This window comes from Pyrgilauda ruficollis, unplaced genomic scaffold (assembly GCF_017590135.1).
Source record: "Pyrgilauda ruficollis isolate IOZ18807 unplaced genomic scaffold, ASM1759013v1 scaffold467, whole genome shotgun sequence".
In the NCBI taxonomy this organism is placed as follows: domain Eukaryota; kingdom Metazoa; phylum Chordata; class Aves; order Passeriformes; family Passeridae; genus Pyrgilauda; species Pyrgilauda ruficollis.
This window is the reverse complement of record NW_024526233.1, coordinates 8,465-23,360: the sequence shown is the minus strand read 5'-3', so window position 1 is coordinate 23,360 and position 14,896 is coordinate 8,465. Positions and strand designations below refer to the sequence as shown.

The window sequence follows — 14,896 nt, the reverse complement described above, 5'->3', positions numbered from 1 at the left end:
ATGTATGATAAGATAACATTGAAAAGAAGCAAGTAAATAAACATCAAAAGAAAGACTGCAAAGAGAATTTTACCACTGGCCCTTCAGTTATCAAGGAATGTCAGAGCACATAACAGGAGGGCCCTGTGAAGACATAAAACACATGAATTTTATTTGCAATACGGCTTGTAATTCATGAAAGTGTATCAAGGGTCAAACCAAGCAAAAGGATTCCCACAACATGTAAACTGGAAAGAATGTTCGGATATGTATAACCCTCCTGAGTAGGTATTTAACCAATACAATGAAAAGGTATGTAAGAACAATTGTTGTAGTTAACCATGTGCCTCTGGCAGATGCCAAGCACCTAGCACCCTGTTTACTGTCCCTTTTATCCCTTATTAAACATTTACAAATTTTAACAAGTGAGGCTTGTTTCTCACACACTTTAACCAAAAAGCTGCATTTTGGAAAAAACGTCTTGTGCCACCCCTGGCACTGGGAGGGGAAAGGATGAGCCCCGTGGGGTGCTGTGAAGAAGAAGAAAGGGACCCCGGAGGGGAATCGATGCCCCTCAGTGCTGCCAGTGCCCCCCAGTGTCACAGCACGTCATCGTAGTCACAGGGGTCCCGCTGTCCCTCGTAGGGTCCCGACAGCTCTGCATTGGTCACTTGTGGATCCCGAGGTGGGGCAGGGCCAGGGTACAACTGTGGGTGTCCTGAGAGTGACACCGGTTGTGGGGACCTGAGTGGGGGGTGACACCCGTGGGTAAAGTGTCTTTGTCCCCACCCCCACTCACCCCCTGCCCACTCGGTGCCCACAATGTGGGGGTCCAGCACTGCCCCCTCCTCCAGGGGAGTCCTGTGGGAATAAGGGGGGGTCTGGAGGGTGTCTGGGGAGGGGGAAAGGGGAGTCCTGGCCTGAGACTCCCTCTCACCTGTCCTGGGGCTCCCTGGCAGCTGCAAAGAAAAGGGGAGGGGGTGACCGTGGGGACCCCGGGACCCCTGAACGTACCTGGGACCTCATCAGATTCAACCACCCCAAATCCCCACTGCAGCCCTGATTACAACCCCACACTGTATCCCTGATCTCTGCCCCCACTCTGGGTGCTTCCCCTCACTCCAGGACCCCCCTTGCCCCCCACTGTTACCCACCCCAGCGGTGCCACCAGTGACAGCCCCCGATGACAGCCAGGAGCAGGAGAAGGAACAGGAGGGTCCTGCCAACATTCACAGCCACTGCTGGGAACAGAGGGGGACACACCGGGGTCACCATGAGCCCCGGGGGTCCTGAATACCCCGATGACCCCATATGACCCACCTGTGACCCAGAGTGAGCCAGGTGTCACCTCCAGGGCCAGCTCTGGGCTGAGTGCCCGGAACACGCGGTGCCCATCCTGTCCCAGCTGGTTGGTGGCCACGCACTGGTAGGTGCCCGAATGTCCCACACTGATGTCCCCAAGTTCCAGGAGGGGACCTCGGGCCACCTCCTGCCCATTGTGCAGCCAGGTGAAGGTGACAGGGTCTGAGCCCACCTGCACCAAGCAGCGCAGGGTCACGGGGTCACCTGCATGCACCTGGTGTGCCAGGGGACTGAGGGTGATGGTGGCATTGGCCACGGGCACTGTGGGGACACAGACAGGGCTGAGGCCACAGGGAGGAGCTGGCAGCTGGCAGGCAGGAGGATAGGGACGGGGGCGATGAGTGAAATGGGGATGTTGGGGATGAGGTCACACCGTGGAGGGGTGAGGGGACAAGGGGAGTGGTAGAAGGACACAAGAAAGAAGTCTGGGGGACATGCACATACCCAGGCAGTCCTGTCCCAGCTGGTTGGTGGCCACGCACTGGTAGGTGCCCGAATGTCCCACACTGATGTCCCCAAGTTCCAGGAGGGGACCTCGGGCCACCTCCTGCCCATTGTGCAGCCAGGTGAAGGTGACAGGGTCTGAGCCCACCTGCACCAAGCAGCGCAGGGTCACGGGCTCACCTGCACCTGCATGCACCTGGTCTGCCAGGGGACTGAGGGTGATGGTGGCATTGGCCACGGGCACTGTGGGGACACAGACAGGGCTGAGGCCACAGGGAGGAGCTGGCAGCTGGCAGGCAGGAGGATAGGGACGGGGGCGATGAGTGAAATGGGGATGTTGGGGATGAGGTCACACCGTGGAGGGGTGAGGGGACAAGGGGAGTGGTAGAAGGACACAAGAAAGAAGTCTGGGGGACATGCACATACCCAGGCAGGGGACCCGAGGGGTCTCTGGGGGCTCCCCATGGCCATCCCCGCACTCACTGCGCACCGTGATGTGGAGCCGGGCGCTGCTCTTCCATATGGACCCCCCTTAGAGTGCACCTGGCAGCTGTAATTCCTCGAGTGGGAGACTCCCATAGCAGGCACCAGCAGCTGTGGGGACCCCTACGGGCCCCCCACCACCTGCCCATCCCGGTAGAACATGTGCAGGAGGGGGGCTCAGGGCCACAGGGGGCTGGGGGTGCTGAGGCAGCTGAAAGTCAGGGGGGACCCCTCAATGGGCTCGGGGAAACCCTCCAGCACTGGCAGAGGGAAGAGCTCAGGGAAGGAGAGGGGAGGTGAGGATTGTGACTCTCAGTCCGCTGGGATGTGGCTTTGGGGTGTCAGGAGATTGGAGTTCTAGCCATAGGGGGTGCTCACCATGCCCTGTCACTGTCACTGTCACAGCTGCTGACCGTAATGGCCAGGACTTCACCCAGGCCTCACAGCAGTAGCGGCCACTGTGGTTCAGCTGCAGAGGGGACAGGGACAGCTCGGTGGTATTGACAGACTCCGTCAGATTATTCTCATCCTGGTAAAATCGCACCCTGGTGACCATGATGTTCCACCAGCCCCGGCAGCGCAGTGTCACTGTGTCCCCCTCCAGCAGTGCCCCTGCTGGCACCTGCAGCACCAGCTCATCTGTGGGACAGGAGGGTCCCTTCTCACTGAGTGGCTCAGGACAGGTCCGAGGCATGTCCCCCTGGCACCGGGGACATCTGGGTGCACTGGGGTGCACTGGGATGTCCCTGTCTCTTGTGCAGAGGCTCTCACCACACGAGGGGTGTGAGGCCGCCCACGGTGTGGAGCACACCCAGAACTGTCAGGGGCCACCCTGATTGCTTAAGATCCCAACTCACCGTCTAGGACTGTCACAGGGGGGCTGAGCCCAGTGCCGGGTCTGTCACACATGTAGGTGCCACTCTCGGTGACAACAAGTATGTCACGTCTCTGCCGCCCCCAGTGCTGCCCATCCTTGTACCAGGTGGTGGCACCAGCTCTCCCCAAGCCCTGGCAGGTCAGTGTCACCCGGTCCCACAGCACCGCTGGCCTCCAGGGGGGCTCCACGAGGAGCTGGGTGATCTGGGCGCCTGCGGGTGACAGGGGACACCAGCCTGCCAGGGCCACCTTCGGTCTGGGGACAGCAGGGTGGGGACATGGCATCCCCCGAGGACTCACCAGTGAGGCCGAGGGTCTGGGCTGGAAGGGAGAAGGGACAGGGCTGGGTGGAGGTGGCACCACAGGGACAGAGGCACAGGGACATGGGGTGTGGGGCTGTCCCCAAACTGTCCTTGTGTGCCATGGACTCCTTGGGGACAGAGACAATGCATCCACCCCCATGCTCAGGCAGGATGCAGGGTCACTGTGGCCACCCCTGAACTGGGGACTCCATGGCCACCCCGTGCTGGAACAGGTCACCCCCACCAGCCCCACGATGCCTCCCCAAATCCTTGTCCCGCCATTTTTGTCCCCCTTCCCCTGTCCTCACAGCAACCCCACAACCCCGGTCACTTCATGCTTTGTTTCTGCTGGCATTGGGGACCTCAGGAGACTCCACAGCCCCCCTGTGCCCCCTCCCCTCCCCATCCCAGGGCTGTCAGGCCCATGCCCGGGGAACTCACCCCACAGGAGCAGCGCCACCTTCCCGGCCATCCCGGTGTCCCCAGCCATGAGGACTGGCTGTCACTCGCTGCCAGGGGTGGCTGTCCCTTCGCTGGTGGCTCTTTCGTCAAAGGGGCAGGAAGAGAGGTCAGGTCTCATCCCCATGCGTAGGTGGCCCTTGATGGGGGCAGGGCGGCCACAAGCTGGGGACAGGCTGTGGGCAGGGTGGGGACAGGATGGGGACAAGTTTGGGTGGCTCATGGTAGGACATGGGGTTGCCATGGGTGGGGGTTCGGTGGGATTTTAGGAGCCAGGGATGGGTGCCTGGCAATGGGGGCTCCTGAAGAGGGGGAGTAACCAGGGATGGGGATGCCATGGGTATGGGGGTCCCCAGGGCTGGGGAGATTCAGAGATGGGAGTGCCAAGGGGACGTGCGCTCCAGGGATTTGGGGTCATGGGATGGGGATGCTGAGGATATGGGGGGGTTCCGTGGGAATGGGGTCCTGGGCCATGGAGATCCTTGGGAATGTCAGTACTGGGATGGGGGTCCCAGGGATGGGGGGATATAAGCAATGGGGTTCCCATGGTTGGGGTCCCTGGGGAATGGGGGTGGCAGGGATGGGCAGTGGCTGGATGGGCCCTTGGGTCTCAGCTCCTTCCCTGGGTGTTTCAGATTTTGTGGTGACCCAGAGCCCAGCAAAGTCCCCCCAGGGTGCTAGTGATTTGGGAGGGTCATCCCCGGAAGATTCTTGAGGGTCTGGGTTTATGTCCCCCATCCCCAAGGGGCTTTTTCCTTTCTTCATTTCTATTTCCATCATTTTTTCCCTCAATTTCACAACCCCCCTGTTTGTGCCTTGATGATCCTGGGGAGCAGGTGAGCAGGGAACAGGCTGGGGGAAGCCCAGAGTGGGGGAAGCAGTGGTGAGGGGTCTGCAGGGAGGGATGGGCAGGCTGTGGGGGATGGGGTGTCAAGCTGTGCCCCCCAACACTTTCTCTCTCCTTCAGCAGAAGGAAGTGGCCTTTTGTGCTGAGTGTCACACAGGTGGGCGGGTTCTGTCCTGAGGGGGCACATCCAGGGGGGTCCTATCCTGGGGGATGGCAGATCCCAGCAGGTCCAGAATTCTCCATTCTTGCTCCTCCCCAGCAGGATTTGAGCCAGCAAGAGCAGCTGGGGAATGGAGCCCTGGGCAGGAAGGAGCCCCCAAACTCCTGATCCTTAAAGCCAGTGGCCATCCAAGGTGGGGCCCAGCCACGGCCCAGCCCCAGCACTGCTCTGGCCAGACCCAGGTGGCAGCAAGGACCTGAGGGTCCCCCCTGCCCCCTTGGCTTTGATTCTGGCAGCTTTAGAGCTACTGCAGAGGTGAGAATTCTGTGGTAGAAAAAACCCTGCCTGTGGTTTGCTCAGCCCTGCAGGAAGCACAAAACCCAAAGGGAGCCCAAGCAGTGGCTCTGCGAGGGCCTTTGATGGTTTTCAGAGCAGGGCTGGCTGGAAACCCCCCCTGCAAGGGCAGCTGTGGGGGAACCAGTCCGGAAATGCAGCAATTGATCATTTTTTCCTCTTCGTAAGGGACTGAGAGAACCACAAAAACCCTGCAAAGACATCAACAATCTGCTCAACAACCCAACTTTGACCCTCCTTCTTGAACAAAACCTGCAGCCTTCTAGAACCTCATGGAAAGAATGTTTGGGTTCTGGATATGGCCACCAGACAAGAGGGAAAAGTGTGGAAATACCGAGCAGTGACTCTGCCACGCGGCCATGGTGGGGCTGTGGAGAGTGACCCTGTCTGGATTCCAGGTGTCCCCAAAGCTGCTCCATACCTGCCCTCCTCACCTGAGTGAAAGGATGAGCGTTTGCAGGAATTGTGGTGTAAAGCCACCAGAGAGGCTTTTATGGACCCAAGATGTGCCTGGCGTCAGGCGCTGCCTTCCATCCATTTGGGATCATGGAGAGAGGTCACAGGTGTTGTGCAGGGCACGTGCCTGGACTCGGACACTGCTATGCTGCCACTGGGCACTAGGATCCAACCTGCTGCCTTCGAGGCTTCTGCCCGCTGCCGGTGGTGGTGGCAGGACCAAGTGGTGCCCGTGAGTTTGCAAAAGGAGCAATTTCTCCTCCTCCCTCTGGTCTGAGGCCACCATGGTCCCTGAGGGGATCGAGCTCGACCGGGGCGTCCCCTGCTGGCCGGGAGTGCTCCCTGCAGCGCCCCCTGCTGGCCGGGAGTGCTCCCTGCAGCTCCCCCTGCTGGCTGGGAGTGCTCCCTGCAGCGCCCCCTGCTGGCTGGGAGTGCTCCCTGCAGCGCCCCCTGCCGGCCGGGAGTGCTCCCTGCAGCTCCCCCTGCTGGCTGGGAGTGCTCCCTGCAGCTCCCCCTGCTGGCCACAAGTGCTCCCTGCAGCGCCCCCTGCTGGCCACAGTTATAACTGCCATAAAATAAACAGCGCTGAGCAGGAGGGAAAGTTCTGGGTTTGTGTTGTTTGCTCTGTTCTGGTTTATAAATTTCCTAGGAAAGAGCTGTTATTCTTTTTCCTACACTTCCACCTGGAAGCCCCATAATTTTTGAAATTAAAAAAGTTTTTGTCACGGGTCTTCTTTCTATTCCAGAACTTTCCCACTTTCTTTGACAGATATTTCTCATTTAAACGAGTTGCCAACTCCTGGGTTCCAGTACGGATGGGACAGACACCCCAAGAGGAGACAGGATCAGGGACTTGGCCACCTCATGCTCTGCCTTTAAAGCCAGGTGGGCCACCAAGGGCCCTCTCCCCAGGTGACAGTTCTGGTCACCCGGCCACTCAAGAGCTGGTTTGGTAGACCATCACACTGTCCCCACTGTACCACGGCTGACAGACTGATGGATAGATGGGGCCCTGTCTCACGAAAAGCAAGGCCTGACACACACCTGCCACACACAGGTGTTCCAAAATGTCTCCAGACATCAACCTTTTCCTGTCTCTGACATCCCATCCTGTGCCATGGCCTGATCCCAACTGCCCTGGAAAAGGGTGATGCTCTGGCACCCCCACAGGGCCTTGGTGACATTCTTGTGTGGGGAACATGGCAGAGGAGGGGTTTGGGACAGGGGACAAAAGAATCAAGAGCCTCCTGAAGGCCACTTTGGCCATTGGAGCAGTGAAGGTCCAGGGCCCTGCCAGGTTCCTCTGGTGGAGAAAACGTGCTGGGGGAAATGTCTGCGGTTTGTTCCTTGTTAGGGGCTTTCTCAGGAAATCATTCCTTTTGTGACCATTTGGACACTGAACCTTGTTGCTGTTGCTGTTGGTTTTATTCTGTCTCATTGCTGTTTCAGGAAATTGTTCTTCTCTCAGCCCTTTGGGATCTTTGTGCCTCCACAGGGAGGGAGAGGGGCAGTTTTTTAGTGGCAGCACACACACATGTGGGTGCCCATGGGTGGGGACTCCCAGTGCCACCAGTTCCCCCCAGTGTCACAGCACATTCCTGTCGATGTCACCGGGTTCCTGTGATTGCTCTTGGGGTCCCCGTAGCTCCGCGTAGGTCACCTGAGGATCCTCGAATGTGGTGGCACGGGGGGACACTGCGAGAGACACGGGCTGTGAGATCTGGGTAGGGTGACACTTGTGGGTGTCACGTTCCTCTGTGTGTGTGCCCCTGTACTCACCCCCTGTCCTCTTGGTGACCACGACGTGAGTGTACAGCTCCTCCCTGTTGCAGTGTGTTGTTATGGTGTGCCTCAGTTTCCCCTGTTCTTCCCCTGAACTTTTCTTCCCCAGGTACGAATAGCAACTCTGGGGAGAAAAGACCACAGGTGCCGCTATTTGGTCAGCAGCAGGAACCAGGCAAGCCAAGGCAGTCCCGTTCAGTAATATTGGTAACCTCCAATACTCCCCCTCCTCTGGGGGAACTGGGGGGTCCAGGGTGGGGACCCTGAGGGAATAAAGCGGATGTGTGGGAGGGAGTGGGAGGTCTTGGTGTTGGGCTAAAAGGGGAGAGTGTGGTTTGAGCCCCCCACTCACATTTCCTGCTGCTTCCTGGCAACTGCAGAGGAAAGAGTGGAAGGGTGACTGTGGGGTCCTCAAAGCCCTGACCCCTCTCAGGATTCCTGAACCCCCACAGAACCCTCCATTTCCCTCAGGACCCCCCAAGCAACCCTGAAGCCCCCTAGAATTTATGAACATCTCAAGTGCCCCCAACCAAGTCAGCCTCAAGAACCCAAAGCCCAGCAAAAACAGAGACACCCCCAAGTGCCCCCAGGGCCTCTGAAAGAACTCCCAAAATCCCTGAAGGATACTCCAGCACCTCCCCAAACCCTACAGGACCCCCTGCCAAGGTCACAATTCTGGAGCTGTGGGTGCTGCCCTATTGTTCCCCAGATCTAGGGGCCTCTGCAGCTCCCTGGGACCCCTGTGCCCCCATTGTCACCCACCCAAACGGTGCCACTTGTGCCAGGCCACAATGACACCCACAAGCAGGAGCAGGAACAAAAGGGCCCCACCGACCCCTGCGGCCACTGCAAGAAACAGAGGGGGACACATCAAGGTCACCCATCACCCCAGGGGTCCTGCACCTTCCAGTGACCCTGTGTGACCCCACCTGTGTCCCTCTGTGTCCCTGTGTCCCATGGTGGCACCTCCAGGACACTGGGTGTCCTGGATTAGGGCAAATCTGGGAGAAAACCTCCAAAGGGGGCTCCCCCAGAAAGCAAACCTACACAGCCCCTTCCCGCCCCCCCCCCCTCCCCAGTTTGGGAACGATTCCTCAGAGAGAAGTGGAAAGAACTTGTTTATTTAACAAGCAAAACACCCCCAGCACACAAAATGAACAATACCAGATGACAACACTTTCACAGATCTGAAAAGGATGACAAATTCAGAAAGTCTTTCCTGGGAGTGGTCCCTCTGTTGTTGCTCCCTCTGGTGCTGGAGATAGCTGCTGCATCCACAAGATGTAAACTCTCGGTGTTTCCCAGGTCCCAGTCCGGAGCAGGTTTGAATAATTCCAAAAAAAGAAGAAAAAAACAGTCCAGGAAAAAATCTGGATTACTTAGTTAAACTAACTAACACGAGCAAAAAGCAAAAACAGAGCAAGAACAAAACAAGAGTGAAGCAAAAGCAAGAGTAAAGTAAAGCAGCAAAAAGCAAAGCAAAAAGCAAAAGCCTCACTATGTACTTCCCCATCTCTCTGTCCCGCCAACCGTGGGGGAGCAGGCTGATAACAAACCAAAACAAACTTTGCTCTTTAGAGCCAGTCCCGAAGGCACAGTACATAATATCCAGCATTAACAGAACACACGATTAAAAATACAAACATCATAACCTCACCCTAAGGTGAGGATCACACTGGGGGTGATGGTGGCATTGGCCATGGGCACTGTGGGGACACAGGGCTGAGGCCACAGGGAGGAGCTGGCAGCTGGTGTGCTGGGATAGGGATGGGAGGGGATGGCAGGGATGGGGGATGTCCGGTATGGGGTCACATCAGGGAGGGGGGAGGGGACAAGGGGAGTGATGGTAAGACCCGGGAAAGGTGTCTGGGGGATATGGAGGTACCCAGGCAAGGAACCCAAGGGGTCTCTGGGGGCTCCCTGTGCCCATCCCCGCACTCACTGCGCACCGTGACGCAGAGCCGGGCGCTGCTCTTCCGCATGGTCCCCCCTCGGAGCGCACCTGGCAGCTGTAATTCCCTGAGTGGGAGACCCCCACGGCGGGCACCAGCAGCTGCAGGGACCCCTGCTGGCCCCCACCACCTGTCCATCCCGGTAGAACATGTGTAGGAAGGGGGCTCGGGGCTGCAGGGGGCTGGGGGTGCTGAGGCGGCTGAGAGTCAGGGGGAACCCCTCAGTGGGCTCGGGGGACCCTCCAGCACCAGCACCAGGAAGAGCTCATGGTAGGAGAGGGGAGGTGAGGATTGTGACTCTGAGCCAGCTGGGAAGTGGCTTTGGAGAAGTCAGGATATTGGAGTTCCAGCCATAGGGGGTGTTCACCGTGCACTGTCACTGTCACTGCTGCTGACTGTGATGGCCAGTGTTAGGGATATGATAGAAACTCGTGCCAATGGATTATAGATATATGTATCAAACATGCTGTTAAAGGGGGACCAGGGTTTAATCCTAGAGTGACACCTTGGCTGGCTGACAAGGGTGGAACTCTGCATTAACATATGAAGGAAACTCGGCTGCACAGGAGATGGTCGTTCATGGTGGCATGTACCCCAGGACGCCCATGAACCAGGGCCATCAACACTTTCCACCTGAATACAGGATTCCAGGAATCAGAGGAGGAACATTTGTATCTTCGCGGACGAGGTTTTGTGCAGCTTTGAGTGAAGAAAGAAACCAACGTGAATATGATACACTTTGAAAGGAGACAAAAGGATATGCCGTGGACAAGAAAAAGAGTATAAGAACTGTCCCTGTGAAGCAGCAAGTATGGACAAAGAGGGGTTCGGTGCGATAGAGGCCAGATCTGCATCCACCCAGCCTGTATCCCCAGGGTCTGCACTGTCATTTTTTTTACTGGTGGCTGTCAGGACTGTAACACGAATAAATTTTTTTTTGTTTTTATTTCGATTGGGTCAATTTTTATTTTCACCTATAACACCAGGAACCCACCCAGCCCCCGCAGCTGTAGCTGTGATGCAGCTGCAGGGGGGACAGGGACAGCTCGCTTCCCCCTGAGGGATCCCCCAGATCCTTCACGTCCTGGTAAAATCACACCTTGGTGACCATGCTGTTCCACCAGCCCCAGCAGCGCAGTCCCACCATGACCCCCTCCAGCAGTGCCCGTGCTGGCGCCTGCAGCACCAGCTCATCTATGGGACAGGAGGGTCCCATCTCACTGAGTGGCTCGAGACAGGTCCGAGGTGGGTGCCCCTGGCACTGAGGACATCTGGGTGCACTGGGATGCACTGGGATGTCCCTGTATGCAGGGCACAGGCCCTCACCACATGAGAGGTGTGAGGCCAACCATGGAGTGGAGCCCACCCAGAACTGTCAGGGGTCACCCAGATCATTTACAATCCCCCCTCACCATCTAAGACTGTTGTGGGGGGGCTGAGCCCACTGCCAGGTCTGTCACTCATGTTGGTGCCACTCTCAGTCACAGTGAAGTGGTCAGGTCCCTGCTGCCACAAGCGCTGCCTGTCCCTGTACCAGGTGGTATCACCGGCGGTCCCCGAGCCCTGGCAGGTCAGTGTCACAGTGTCACCCGGTCCCACAGCACCGCTGGCCTCCAGGGGGGCTCCACGAGGAGCTGGGTGGTCTGGGCACCTGCAGGTGACAGGGGACAGCAGCCTGCCAGGGCCAGCGCGGGGTTGGGGACAGCGGGACAGGGACATGGCATCCCATGGGGACTCACCAGCAAGGCCGAGGGTCTGGGCTGGAAGGGAGAAGGGACAGGGCTGGGTGGGGGTGGCACCGCAGGGACAGAGGCACCCAAGGTACAAGGTGTGGGGGCTGTACCCAAACTGCCCCCATGGGGACAGCAGTTCTTGTGGGAAAGTGTGTCTGGGTGGTCCGTAAAAGATTTGGAGGGCCGGGGGATATGTCTGTGTCACAGTCACACAGACATGGCCCCCTGTGCCCCCTCTGCACTGGTGTCTGCCCCACTGGGGCCCATTCCAGGGGTGTCAGGTCTGTGCCCGGGACACTCACCCCACAGGAGCAGCGCCACCTTCCCGGCCATCCTGGTGTCCCCAGCCATGAGGACTGGCTGTCACTCGCTGCTGTGGCCACCGCTCCCCTGGCTGGCGGCTCTTCGGATGAAGGGGAAGGAAGTGAGGCCAGATCTTGTCCCCACATGTTGGTGGCCCTTGGTGGGGACCGGGTGGCCACAAGCTGGGGACCGGATGGGGACAAGGCAGGGTGGTGAAAAGTGGGACATGGGCTTCCCAGGAGTGGGGGGCTCAGAGGGTTTTGGGAGTCAAGGATAATTGTTCATGGGAATGGGGGTGCCAAGAGCTGGAGGGACTCAGGGATGGGAGTTCCAGAGGAACGTGGGCTCCAGGGATTTGGGGTCATGGCATGGGTGTGCCAAGGATGGGGTGCAGGGGATATGGGGGGGTCCCATGGGAATGGGGGTCCTGGGAGAAGCAAGGCTCTGGGGGAAGGGAGATTGCAGGGGTTGGAATGAACAGGAGAAGGTTCCTTCAATGCGGAGAGAGTTCCTTGGGAAAAGGGTCCTGTCCTGGGCCATGGAGATCTTGGGAAATATCAGTACTTGGATGGGAGTCCCAGGCAGAGGGGGACATAAGGAATGGGGGTCCTGGGGAACAACAACATGGTTGTTGTCTCATTGGCACATCCTGGGGCAATGCTGGGCCCTGTGTCACCCTAAAATCTGAGGCATCCAGGGAAGGAAGCTGTGACTCCTGTGCCAACCCAGACACTGCCCATCCCTGGCACCCCCTTTGCTCTGGGAACCCAGCCATGGGATCCCCATTCTTTCCGTCCCCCTCTCCCTGGGACCCCCATCCCAGGACTGACATTTCCCAAGACCACTATGGCCCAGGAACCCATTCCCAAGGAACCCTCTCCTTCCCCTAGAACCTTGGTTGTTCCAAGGTTCCCATTCCCCCGGCACCTTCAGCCCTAAGACCTCCATCCCATGACCCCAAATCCCTGGAGCCCACATTCCCCTGGCACTCCCATCCCTCAGTCCCCCCACCTCTGGGGACCCCCATTCCCAGTGACTCCCCCTCTTCAGGATGCCCATTCCCTGGGACCCCCCATTCCCCTGGACACCCATCCCTGCCTCCCCAAACCCACCAAGCCCCCCACTCCTGGGAACCCCATGTACCAGTGTGCACCACCCAGCCTTATCCCCAGCCTGTCCCCACCATGCCCACAGCCTGTGCCCAGCCTGTGGCCACCCTGCCCACACCAGATGCCAACTACACATGAGGATGAGACCTGACCTCGGCCCCTTCCCCTTCATCCAAAGAGCAACCACCCAGGTGACAGCCACTCCCGGCAGCGAGTGACAGCCAGTCCACATGGCTGGGGACACTGGGATGGCCGGGAAGGCGGCGCTGCTCCTGTGGGGTGAGTGCCCCGGGCATGGGCCTGACAGCCCGGGGATGGGGAGGGGAGGGGGGAAAGGAGGGCTGCAAGGTTGTCTGAGGTCCCCAATGCCAGCAGGGCATGGAACCCAGTGTGACCAGAGCTGTGGGATGGCTTTGGGGACAAGAACAGTAGAATTGGGATGTGGAGACAGGAACAGGGGGATGGAGATGTGGGGACAAGGATGTGACAGTGGAACCTTGGGGCTGGGGCAGCTGCGGGGACAGAGACACAGGGATGCAGGGACAGGGACAAAGGGACAAGGAACACGTGTTTCAGACATGGAGACAGGTGCCAACGGAGTGGGACCATGGGTACAAGGTCATGGGGATGTGGCTGTGGGGCTGGCAGGGGTGACCTGAGCCAGCACAGGGTCCCCATGCCTGAGCATGGGTTGGCTGCTGTGTCCCTGTCCTTGAGATATCTGTGCCACACCCGTGCCCCAACGCAGACCTTTTGGGGACAGCACCCACACCCCACCCCAGTCCTTCTGTCCCCACAGTGCCACCCCCACCCAGCCCTGTCCCTTCTCCCTTTCAGCCCAGACCCTCGGCCTCACTGGTGAGTCCTCGGGGGATGCCATGTCCCTGCCCCGCTGTCCCCAGCCCCACACTGGCCCTGGCAGGCTGGTGTCTCCTGTCACCTGCAGGTGCCCAGACCACCCAGATCCTTGTGGAGCCCCCCTGGAGGCTGGCAGTGCTGTGGGACCAGGTGACACTGACCTGCCAGGGATCCTGTGTCACCACCTGGTACAAGGATGGGCAGCACTGGTGGCAGAAGGGACGCAAGCGCCTCACTGTCACTGGCAAAGGCACCTACAACTGTGACAGACCTGGCAGTGGGCTCAGCCACCCGTGACTGTCTCAAACGGTGAGGGGGTTTGGGTGTTCCCAACCTGGTGCCTGTGGGGACCCTGATGGCTCTGGGTGGGCTCCACTCCATGGGTCACCTCCTGTGTGACCAGAGCCCGTCCCCTGCTCTAGTGACATCCCAGAGCATCCCAATACAAGACCTCTCTCACAATGGGTGGTCCCTGGTACCTCCGGGTGCCATCACCACCCTGCTGATGCCCCTGGTGTGACAGGTCCCCTCTGTCCCCCAGACCAGGTGCTTTGGCAGGTGCCAGCACAGGCACTGCTGGAGGGGGACATGGTGACACTGCGCTGTTGGTGGAGGCAGAACAAACTGCTCTCAAGTGTGTACTTCTACCATGAAGAGGAGCAACTGAAGGAGCCCCATGTTGGGACCGAGCTGTCCCTGTCCACCCTGCAGCTGAACCACAGCGGCTGCTACAGCTGTGAGGGCTGGGTGGAGTCATAGTGGATGGAGTCAGAGCTGGTGACAGTGACAGTGCACGGTGAGTGCAGAGATGGGGACAGTGAAGCCTGACATCCTCCAAGGGTTTTGTCACCAGGGAGAGCGGGACCCCTGGGGTGATGGGTGACCTTGATGTGTCCCCCTCTGTTTCTTGCAGTGGCTGGAGGGGTTGGAGGGGCCCTTTTGTTCCTGCTCCTGCTCATGGGTGTCATTGTGGCCTGGCACCGGTGGCACCACGTGGGTGGGTGACAATGGGGGGACTGGGGACCCAGGGAGATGTAGAGGCTCCCAGAGTTGGGGAACTGTAGGGCAGCACCCACAGCCCCAGAACTATGACCTCAGCTGAGGGTCCTGTAGGGTGTGGGGAGGTGATGGGGGATACTGCAGGGATGCTGGGGGTTCTTTCAGGGGACCTGAGGGTGTCTCTGTTTTTGCTGGGCTTTGGGATCTTGAGGCTGATTTGGCCAGGGGCGCTGGGGAGATTCATGAATTCTGGGGGGCTTCAGGGATGCTTTGGGGTCGTGTGGGAAATGGAGGGTTCTGTGGGGGTTCAGGAATCCTGAGAGGGGTCAGGGCCTTCGAACTCCACAGTCACCCCTCCACTCTTTTCTCTGCAGCTGCCAGGAAGCAGCAGAAAAGGTGAGTGGGGGGCTCAAACCACACTCTCCCCTTTTACCCCAT

The 14,896-nt window shown here is 58.9% G+C and overlaps 1 protein-coding gene across 1 annotated transcript; it reads right to left on the bottom strand.

Moving 5' to 3' along the window:
* Positions 1-564: 564 nt before the first annotated feature.
* Positions 565-2,306, bottom strand: LOC121359723 (V-set and immunoglobulin domain-containing protein 2-like). The gene is made up of 4 exons (XM_041478868.1): positions 2,276-2,306; positions 1,300-1,602; positions 1,134-1,220; positions 565-723 (listed from the first exon to the last, which is right to left on the bottom strand). Exons 1-4 carry the CDS (start codon positions 2,304-2,306, stop codon positions 647-649), a joined length of 498 nt encoding a protein of 165 aa, XP_041334802.1. The 3' UTR covers positions 565-646.
* Positions 2,307-14,896: the final 12,590 nt, after the last annotated feature.